The sequence below is a fragment of the Triticum aestivum genome, chromosome 1A (assembly GCF_018294505.1).
Source record: "Triticum aestivum cultivar Chinese Spring chromosome 1A, IWGSC CS RefSeq v2.1, whole genome shotgun sequence".
Taxonomy (NCBI): domain Eukaryota; kingdom Viridiplantae; phylum Streptophyta; class Magnoliopsida; order Poales; family Poaceae; genus Triticum; species Triticum aestivum.
This window is the reverse complement of record NC_057794.1, coordinates 187,026,536-187,037,143: the sequence shown is the minus strand read 5'-3', so window position 1 is coordinate 187,037,143 and position 10,608 is coordinate 187,026,536. Positions and strand designations below refer to the sequence as shown.

Here is a 10,608-nt window from a genome sequence, read left to right as displayed (position 1 = left end):
ACGTCACCGATATCCGAGAAGACTTGATCTTCGAAGGGTTCACGGCCTTGACCACTATTCCTCATCTCCTAGAAGGAAATTCATCGGATCCGTCATCAGGAACCACTCAAAGACGAACTATCATCCCTGCCCTGGCCTTAGATCCATAGTTGATCACTTCATCCGAAGATGGGTGTCTAGAACCCAACGAACTCTCTCGTACCACGGAGCTCTTTTTCAAAGACCCATAGGCAACTATGTCTTCGGCGAACATGGAATTAAGCAGGACTCTCGCTGTCATTGGAGAGCCGAACTCGCCTCTGGATGCCAACTCCGAACTCTCAAAGCCCGCGTCTAGTGAGCACAACCTAGTAGAATCTGCCATGCCTAGCCCCGCAGGTCCTCGGTTCCCCGTCCGGCCTTCGCTCTTAAGTGGGGCCTTGGACTTAATGCGATCCCTTGCCATTACAGAAGCATCACTTCCGAACCACTCCTAGCCTGAACTAGTGGCTGAGCATAGGGAATTTTGCATCCCACCAACCACCCACTTTGTAGCCACTGTCGAAGACTTAACTAACATGATTGACTACACCTCGAAGACATCGACGGAATGGACAATGACGCCGGAGACAAACCAGGCCAAGACCCGCCCTTTACCGGGCATTGGACGGCCACCTCGACATATGATGTGTATATGGTGGATACACCTAAAAAGGATGACGACGATGGCAGGAATGATCCAAGCAAAGACAAGCTCGTCGAGGCACCACCAAAATGTCGATGTCAACGACGACGCTCAAAATTGTGTCGCAAAAAAGAAAGAAATACCGTCACCGGAGATAATAACACTCCCGACGATGCCGACGATCTTGATGACCCAGTCGAGCCTGCATCCGAGTGGGATGAATGGGAGGAGGGACAAGTTATCCCCGACGAGCCGGTCGGCAATGAAGATTCGGAAGATAGTAACTATCTACCAATCTCCGAGGAGGATGTCAGCCTCGGCAATGAAGATTTCATCGTGTCAGAGGAACCCCTCGAGCAAGAACACTTCAAGCGACAGCTCATCACAACTACAAGGAGCCTAAAAAAGAAACATCAACATCTTCAGGCCGAACAGGATACGCTCAATGACAGATGGACCCAGGTCCTAGCCACCAAAGAATATGGCCTCGAGCGCCAACCAAAGAGCTAATCGAAGCATCGGCTACTGCCACAATTCGACGACGCGGCCATTGATTCAATACTGTCAAGATATGACCGCGTTGATGAACCAGACCGACCACCACGTGGGCGAGAGAAAGCGGCTGCTTACACCGAATAAAAACCCACACCACCTTGCGCAGAGGGAGGGAGGCGGGAACTCCTGGTTACACCTACGACTTACGCTGGGACCTGGACAATGGAGCCGGTCAAGCTAGATCAATCTATGGGTCAAGGGGGCGTGCCCCGACGCGAGAAAACAACCATCAAACCTAGCGCGATAGGCATAACCTCACCTAGGCTGAAAACAGAACATAGATGTCATCCGAACTCCGTCGTGACGTTGGCCGATACAGAGGCGCCACACACCCCTTATGCTTTAACGAAGAGGTAATGCACCACCAGTTTCTAGAATGGTTTAAACCCGTAAACATTGAATCATACGATGGAACGACAGATCCCGCAGTATGGGTTGAGGACTTTCTTCTCCATATTCACATGGTTCGCGGTGATGATCTCCATGCAATCAAATGCCTCCCTTTAAAGATGAAAGGACTAGCACGGCACTAGTTAAACAGCCTCCCAGAAAACTCCATTAGTAGCTGGGAAGATCTCGAGGATGCCTTTAGAGACAACTTCCAAGGTACCTATGTCCGACCTCCTTATGCCGATGACCTTAGTCATATAGTCCAGCAACCCGGAGAGTCAGCCCACAAACTCTGGACTAGGTTCTTAATTGAAAAGAACCAAATCGTCGATTGTCCAGAAGCCGAAGCCCTCACGGCCTTTAAACATAGCGTCCACGATTAATGGCTCGCCCGACACCTCGGCCAGGAAAAACCGATGTCTATGGCAGCTCTTACCGCACTCATGACCCTCTTCTGTGAGGGAGAGGACAGCTGGTTGTCCCGTAGAAGCAAAAGTACCAGCGACCCTGACACATGCGAAGCCAGGGATGGCGATGGCAGGCCACGACGCAACAAATATAAGCATCGAAACAACAGTGAAGAAACTGAAGACACAGCGGTTAACGCCGGATTTAGTGGCTCTAAATCCGGACTGCGGGAGAAGCAATTCAAAGGAAACAAAGATGGTCCATCCAATCTCGACAAAATACTCGATCGTCCTTGCCAGATTCATGGTACCCCTGACAAGCAAGCCAATCATTCCAACAGAAACTGTTGGGTCTTTAAACAGGCCAGTAAGTTAAACACCGACAGCGCGTTTGTTTGGGGGGAGTTGGAGGTGGGGAATGGGAGTTGGAGGCCCGTGGGACTTAACTTCCCTTGATTGGGTCAGGGACATGGGAGTTAAGAGAGGTAGGGGAAAGGGAATTCGGAGGCCCAACTCCCATCAGACTCTTCCCGGGGGGACCCTAGTAATTCAGCCAGGGAGTGGGAATTGACGTTAAAAAAAACGCGAGCTGTTCCTCACGTCCCACGGCGTAAGGGGATAAAGGCGCGAAAATTCTAGAGAAAGCGCGGTTAAATCCTACCTGATTACCCCTATTTAGCAGCGGCGCCATTCTTCCTCTAAACAAATCTTTGACCCACTAATTTCTCCTCCTTCTGCAGAGATGGCGGCACACACGAACAGGAGCTAAGGTAGCCCCTTTTTTCATCTTTCCATGTTGAATTCGTGGATATTTTCCTGCCAATCCAACCTTGTTTCATTCACATCTAGTTGTATCCCATCTGATTTTGCTAACAAAATTGGATTCGTTGCTTTTCCCTTCACAAACTGATGCAGATCTATTATTCTTTCTATTTTTTCTCCTGCTTCACAGGTCGCAGATTTGTCTCAGCACTTTGTTTCCCCTTTTCTATCAGGAGCAAGAGAAACCAAAAGGCTGCAGGTGGGAAGTAATCCTTCATTTTCTATCTCCTTTGTTCCCTTGTTTGATTCGTACGGGAAAGTGTAGAGAGGTCTCTGTCTTGCATAGTAAGTGATGGCCTTTTTAGAAGCATAGGTGGGACATGGATGGGTATAATTAGTGGATGAAATCTCTTGTGCTTGTACAATTTTTTATGCTATTCTTCGTAGATCATCGCTGGCTTGCCGTTGTGGCTGCTACTTGCACATGTATATAACCAAGATTGTTCAGGATGTTTGCTTCATGCTCCTGTACTTTCTAAGTACAGTTTTAAATACACAATTAAGTGCCAGCTGACAACTGTAAGTGGCATATGCAGATGCATATTTTACTGAGCATATATGCATGTTTCATTGACACATATTTTATATACACATGAACACACAAACAAATCTTGATAGCTGATACAGATTAGATGTCTTTTAAGTCCCAGCTTATATGATTCTTGTAGCTTTTCCCTGTTCATGTCTTGTTTGATTAAGTGATACGGTACTCATTCTTTTACTTTATCTTCTACAGATCGCAAGCAAAGAACAAGAGGTACGGCTGAACTTATTCTTTTGTAACTGCAGAAATATGTTCAGATTTATCTGTCTGGCTCTCTCTTTGTCATGCTTAGCATCTGAATTTTATCAGTAATACACTAGAAAATGAGTGTAAATAGTTTGTGGATAAATTCTAATACAAACGGATATGCTAGGCGAAATTAACACTATTGCTTGCGGCTGCTTGCTGTCGTGGTTGCGCACCTGATTGGTACTACACAGGTTCAGGACAAGGTTAAGCTTATGCGTATGCTTCCTTGCTTCCTGGTGCGCTATGTTTGAAATAATGTGAAATTCCTACAGCCTGCACTTCGAAAGATCTGCATCTTTATTGTCTATAAAACTGTTTATATTTCAGTCTAAAGAGTACATGTGAACTGAAAAAAGAGTAGTTTAATTCATGTTAATGCTGCACCTTATGGTCTTGTACATCAGTATAGTATAGCATTATGTAATAAGCATCCATTTGATTCATGTATTCGATTGCCTTATATAAAATACAGAATGGAGGGGGATTTGATCCATATCAAAATGCATCATGGGGGTACATTTTCAATGGAAGGACCACTTACTTATGATGGTGGCGAAGTGTCTATTATTCGAGACTGTGACAGTGAGCGTACATCGTATTTTCGTCTAGTTCGCATGGCTAAAGACGTAGGTTTCAAGGATGGTGATGAGTTATATTATACAGTCCTTGGCTGTAGTCTTGACGAAGGAATTGATTTAATTCATGATGAAAATTCTGTCATTAAGATGTTGAACTTTGCAAAGAAACACAACTTTGCAGACATCTATCTTAAACATAAAGACCATGAAAATATGTCTGCTGATCCAAGATCTGGTCTGCGCACTAATGAGAAACTTCCAGCTGAGGTACTTTACATGAAAACAAGTTACTTTTATCCATGCATTATTTTTCTTTACTGCTGATGCGTGACTTTCTGGTTGCTTGTTGCTTGGCTGTGTGTGATTGCTTATACATATGTGTGGCATTTAATCTATTGTACCTTATTTCTTATAGCTGATTGTGTGGCACTCTTATATAATTTTGTTCACAGACATGGCACGTCCACCAACAAACCGGGAAAACATAATCTTATGGCACACAATGAGGCAACGAAGAGTGAAAATACTCATACTTTTATATCTGTTGTTGCAAATCTTCATGATGTTACTTAGGAGGAGTCGATATAGGATGCGTCGAATTAGGCAACCTTCTTGGTATGACCCAATTACTCGAGCACAAACCCTGAACAACAAGATACGAGTAAGCGATACGGAATGCATTTTCCAACTACGGATGGATAGGCGTTGTTTCAGAGTGTTATGTTCTTTGGTAAGAAAAATAGGTGGGTTGAAGGATACTAGGCATATGAGCGTGGAAGAAACGGTTGCCATGTTTCTTCACATACTTGCACATGATGAGAAAAACCGAGCAATCCATCATGATTTCCAGCGTTCACCTGAAGTGGTAAGTCGGAAATTCCATGAAGTACTAGGCGCAGTTTTAAAACTCTGGAAAGTGTTGCTTAAGAAGCCTCGACCAATTCCAGCCAATTGCGCTGATGGAAGGTGGAAGTGCTTTAAGGTATCACTTTAATATTTCAACATAAAAAAACAATTTTAGGTCTAGTTTTGTTCACGGTCTAACACATATTGTTGTTCCTATAGAATTGTTTAGGTGCCTTAGATGGGACATATATAGAAGTTCATGTGCCCAAAACTGACAAACCAAGATTCCGTTCAAGAAAGAATGAAGTTGCAACAAATGTTCTTGGTGTATGTGCGCCAGACATGCAATTCATTTATGTATATCCGGGTTGGGAAGGATCTGCGGCTGATGGGAGGGTGCTTCGAGATGCTTTATCAAGATCAAATGGCCTTAAGGTTCCTCGGGGTAAGAGATTGTACAAAAGGGTCTATGTTAGTTAGATGCACATATTTTATACGTAGTTGACAAACCCATACATATGTTTCTATTGCGTAGGGTGCTATTATCTAGTTGATGCTGGGTACAAGAACTGTGAAGGGTTTCTTGCTCCATACAGAGGGCAACGGTATCATCTAAATGATTGGAAAAACCCACCAACAAAAAAAGAGGAATTGTTTAACATGCTGCATTCATCAGCAAGAAATGTGATTGAGAGGACTTTTGGATTGCTCAAGATGCGATGGGCTATCATTAGAAATCCCTCTTATTATCCTTTTGATACACAAGTTGATATAATTCTGGCATGCTGCTATCTTCACAATCTGATACGACAACAAATGCGGGTAGATCCCTGTGAACAATATCTAGATGAATACATGCTACGTCTTCAACAGCAGCAAGTAAATGAGGATGTCATTCTGTCCACCGAAACATCATCCGAGTGGACTGAGAAAAGAGACAAGTTAGCTGATGAAATGTGGAAAGCTTGGATAGCCAAAAGACAAGATCGTTGATACACGCTAGTACATTTTTAGTTGTAGGACATTAGATGTTTGTTCAGGAAAATATGGGTGTCGAAACATTCTACACTGATATTTGTTTTCTCCCATATGTCATAGTAGCTTATGTGTCATTTCATTCACTTTCTTGTAATGATAGGAGAGATTGATTAATGTATGAACATCATATTTCCTACATGAGCATTTATATTCTGTATTGTTTGTACACACACATTTCATTGTCATATTGAAACTATCAGAAAACCAAGTCAAAGGAGGCTAAATTGACATCGAAAAAGAGAGACAAGAGAACATGGACAGCGGAGGAGGAGAGGTTGCTTATTGACATTCTACATAACATGAATGATTCTTCTTGGAAAGTAGATACTGGCCACAAGTCTGGATATCTGACCTACATTGAGAAGGAAATGGCTAAAGTGCTGCCACATGCTGATCTTAAAGCAGATCCACATATCAGGTCTAAAGTTAAGATTTTGAAGAAGCAACTTTCATATGTTCTGGAAATTATGCAAAATGGTAGTGGGTTTGGATGGGATGATGAGAAGAAGATGGTAACTGGAGATAGGGAGACGTATATGGGCTGGGCAAAGGTACAATATGTAAATAAATCGTCTCTGTTTCATGTTATTTTCAACTAAAATTTAGTTTCTAATGGAAATTCATGCTCTTTTTTCTAGTCTCGTGAGGGAGCAGGTCCTTTGTACATGAAGCCTATGGTTAACTTTGACAAGCTATGTGAGGTATATGCTACTGATTTAGCTAAAGGAGGGAGTGCTAAAGGTCCGGGTGAAGAAGAAATAGTAGAAGATGGATCAATAGTAGATGCACAACCTACCAGCAAACCAGCCAAGGAGAATCTTCCTGAATTAAATGATACAAGCCCATCCGGTGGTTCTAGGCATGGTCGTAAGAGAACATACCCTGATGATGAAGCACTTGAGTCAGGTCTTGCAAGTGTGTCGAATACAATTGCAAAGTTCTTGGAAGCTGAGCAGGAGAATGCTAAAACCATGAATGGTTTACAGAGGGCATTTATGCATGAATCGCATGTTCATGAGCAAACATCAGCCAATAGAACCAAGTTACTTGATATTCTCCAGAATCTTAAGGGTCTCACAACCGAAGAGGTTGTAATGGCTATCCGTGTCATTGGTGGTGATGCTGGAAAGACAGAACTTTTCATCAATTTGCGTGATGATTACAAAGTGGTGTTTGTTCGTCAGGAGCTTGACGCGGCCAAAAAATAATTGAATATTCAGATCTACAATTCTGGATTCTTAGTTTCATTTTTTAGCTCAGGACTACTCGTTTTCTTTTAAACTCGTCAGTAAGAACATTTGGTGCTTCCCAATTTATTTTACATTGCCATTTCCTATACAGTACACCAGTAGTACATTTATGGAAATATGCTGAATGATTGGTTCATGCTAGTGCTGTAAGAAAAGGATATTTTCATCTCTTTCATCAACCGATGTGGGTATTGTTGTGTCATGTGTTGCTCTCATTTCCTCCTACCTACAACAATGATCTTATGACATTGTATACTATATCTCGAATTGCTTACTAATTTTATTTTCATTTTTGCATTAAAATTACAGTAGTATATTATTTGGTAAATGCTGTCAGCTGGCTCAGGTAGGTCTTGAAATGTCGGAGGAAGATTGGCTTTTGGGTCAGCACCTGGATAATCGCAGCATGTGTACAGATAGTGTACATTTTTTCCTTAGTTTGCCCAGTTTTAGATTTAATTTCATTTGCTCATTTTGTGTTACTGAAATGGTGTTTGTATCTGTTTTTGCTCACTTTATATACTGCCCATCATTTTTACTTGGCCTTGGTCGGTTCAGTTTCTGTAGCTACTAAACATATCATTAACAACTCCCATTCCAAGACCCCTGAACCAAACAGAGGAAAGTTAATTTTCTGTCAAATTCCCACGAATAATTCCCACCCTACACCAAACGTGGGACTGGGACTGATAGTCCACTTCCCATGTCTAATCCCACAACCAATTCCCCCTTAATAATTCCCAGTCCCTTTCCCTCAAACTACCAAACACGCTGCGAAGATAAGGGGAAAGGACCACCAAGAAAGGACAATGAAGAGCCCCGCCCACTGAGTACAGGGGGACAAAATAAATTCCACCTGAGGTGAAAACATTAAACAAGATATACGTCACACATATCCCAAAGAGGGAACACAAGTGCGCACTAAGGGACATCTATGTCATAGAGCCGGTCGACCCTAAATTTAACCCGTGGTCGGCTTGTCCGACCACCTTCGATCGCAGGGACCACCCGACGAGTATCCATCATGGAGGTTCGGCAGCTCTAGTCCTTGATCCAATTAATGATGAGTTCCATCTCACTCGAGTCCTTATGGACGGCGGCAGCAGTCTTAAGTTGATTTATCAAGACACTGTTCGTAAAATGGGTATTGGCCCATCAAGAATCAAGCCTAGTAACACCACCTTCAAAGGAGTGATACCTGGAGTCAAAGCCAGCTGCATGGTTTCATTAACATTGGAAGTAGTCTTCGGTTCACCGGACAACTTCTGAAGCGAAGACTTGATCTACGACATTGTCCCCTTTTGAAGTGGTTATCATGCACTGCTCGGATGTACCGCCTTCGCCCGCATCATTGCAGTCCCGCATTATGCTTATTAATGTTCAAAATGCCTTGACCCCGTGGCGTTATCACAATCAATGGAAACATGGAACGCTTCGTCGATATGAAGGAGCACACCATGGCCCTTGTAGCCAAGGTACAGAGCGGCCTCATCAGGCCAAACACTTCATCGGACATCAAGCCTCCGGACACTGTTAAACGAGTCTGGCCTACCCTACAGAACAACAGCTAAGTCAATCCAGTGATGGACTAGCAGTTCCGCCTCCATCAATCTCCCTATCTAACCACGTCATATGTACAGCGTGTGCATAACTACGCACTTAAAATACCTTGGGCAACGACGGAGGCTCATTGCGGACGAGGTTTAGAGTGCAGCTTGACCCTATTCGGACCTTAAACATTTTTCCTCCCTTTTTATTTTTTTCTTTCTCCTCTCATATCATAGGTTCGCTAAGACCTAATAGCTTCACGGTCATACAAAGGCCTTTTCCAGGCCCTTTTTTCTTAACGATCGTCGATTGCTCCTCTCAAAGGATCTTGCACCAAGGCAAAAAGCGGCGCAAATGTGCGGCAGGGTGTCCAGGGGATCTTCGAGACTACCTTTCTCTTTTAGGCCCTGTATACAATTTTCCCTTGTTCACAAATTCTCAGCATGCAAAACAGCCTTGATGTTTATGGCATTATCTGTAATAGCATGCTTTGACGTATGGATGAGATTATACGGGAAACAATTTTTTACCAACCGTTGTTCGGCATTGGTTTATTTCACAATCTATATTCCCCCTTTGCGTCAGATTGCCATGAATACTCTGGTACGGCCTAAGTGCTAGGGGCTCTATTCAGCCACATATATTTTTAAAAAAAAGTCCAAACACTTCTATAGTAAACTTCGGCGTCCCAAACATTGAATTTTATGCATTAGCTCCGAATCATGTCTTTGGTCAATAGTTGGGTTGCCCGGCTCCTGTGGTTACTCCCTTACGTTCCACTTGTTCGGCTAGGGTATTAAAGGGAGAACTACTACGAATGTGTTTTTGGTTCGCCTGGTCAAACACCTCAGTAGAGAAAGCCGAAAACTGACTATCATGATAAGGCGAGAGCTGGTCGGCGGTTCGGCAACTTGTTATAAATCTTTCGTGATTTACTCCGCATTATACGAAGGACCATGATTCATCTGGTCATGCGTCTAAGGCATCCCAGTTCGGATAGCTGCATACGCACCAGGGGCTAGTACTTAGCCCCACTTTCAAACTCCTATGGCTAAATGAAAGTGATAAAGCCGCGTAGTCTAATTGTGTGGTTCACCATATAGAAACCTCCTTTATGGACCAAGACATTGGGACAAGCTTGATCGCGCATTCTACCAAACACCCCCGTAGCATCTATGTGGGGGCTAAATCCGACGACTGGCAAACTTTCGGAATAATAAAATACGACCGCCATGAGGAAAGTAATTTTAGACAAAAGCATACACATATTACAGGCCATGGTTCATAACACAAAGTCTAGATAACTATATTACATTTACTGAAAGATGATATCCTTTGAGCATTGGCCCTCTACTATCCGGGCACCCTCTAGGACGTCGTCAAAATACCGCTCTGGCTTGTGGTGGTCCTTGCCTTTGGGCGGGCCCTCGGTCGCCACGACGGTGGCCTTCATCTTCGCCCAGTGCATCTTCACATGGGCGAAGGCCATCCGCGCACCCTCTATGCACGCCGAGAACTTCACAACTTCGACTCGGGGCAGGGCGTTGGTGAGTCGCTTCACCAGGCCGAAATAGCTGCAAGGAGTGGGTTCGGCTGGCCACAGCTAGACTATGATGTCCTTCATGGCCAAGCTGGACATCTTATGTAGCTCCGCCAGCTGCATCATCTGGTTGTTCAACAGCGCCGGACACTCCGGCACCAAGTACTGTGACCAGAA

At 43.8% G+C, this 10,608-nt stretch overlaps 1 protein-coding gene across 8 annotated transcripts; it reads left to right on the top strand.

The window, feature by feature from the left end:
* Positions 1–2,476: 2,476 nt before the first annotated feature.
* On the top strand, positions 2,477–7,617 carry LOC123042780 (protein ALP1-like). Of its 8 annotated transcripts, XM_044465193.1 has the most exons (9): positions 2,477–2,665; positions 2,757–2,786; positions 2,969–3,037; positions 3,575–3,595; positions 4,104–4,476; positions 4,662–5,191; positions 5,275–5,500; positions 6,294–6,644; positions 6,732–7,617. In XM_044465193.1, exons 7-9 carry the CDS (start codon positions 5,315–5,317, stop codon positions 7,299–7,301), a joined length of 1,107 nt encoding a protein of 368 aa, XP_044321128.1. In that variant the 5' UTR covers positions 2,477–2,665; positions 2,757–2,786; positions 2,969–3,037; positions 3,575–3,595; positions 4,104–4,476; positions 4,662–5,191; positions 5,275–5,314; the 3' UTR covers positions 7,302–7,617. The 8 variants fall into 8 exon arrangements, with proteins under 8 accessions (XP_044321128.1, XP_044321121.1, XP_044321103.1 ...); XM_044465186.1 differs by lacking the exons at positions 6,294–6,644; positions 6,732–7,617 and adding an exon at positions 5,591–6,261 and having other exon boundaries at positions 4,391–4,476; XM_044465168.1 differs by lacking the exons at positions 6,294–6,644; positions 6,732–7,617 and adding an exon at positions 5,591–6,261.
* Positions 7,618–10,608: the final 2,991 nt, after the last annotated feature.

Coding starts and splice junctions, on each gene's coding strand:
- LOC123042780 (XM_044465164.1), top strand. CDS start 4,105: ATGGAGGGGGATTTGATCCATATCAAAATGCATCATGGGGGTACATTT. Junction 4,477..6,293: donor ATGAGAAACTTCCAGCTGAG/GTACTTTACATG, acceptor TGAAACTATCAG/AAAACCAAGTCAAAGGAGGC. Junction 6,645..6,731: donor CGTATATGGGCTGGGCAAAG/GTACAATATGTA, acceptor TCTTTTTTCTAG/TCTCGTGAGGGAGCAGGTCC.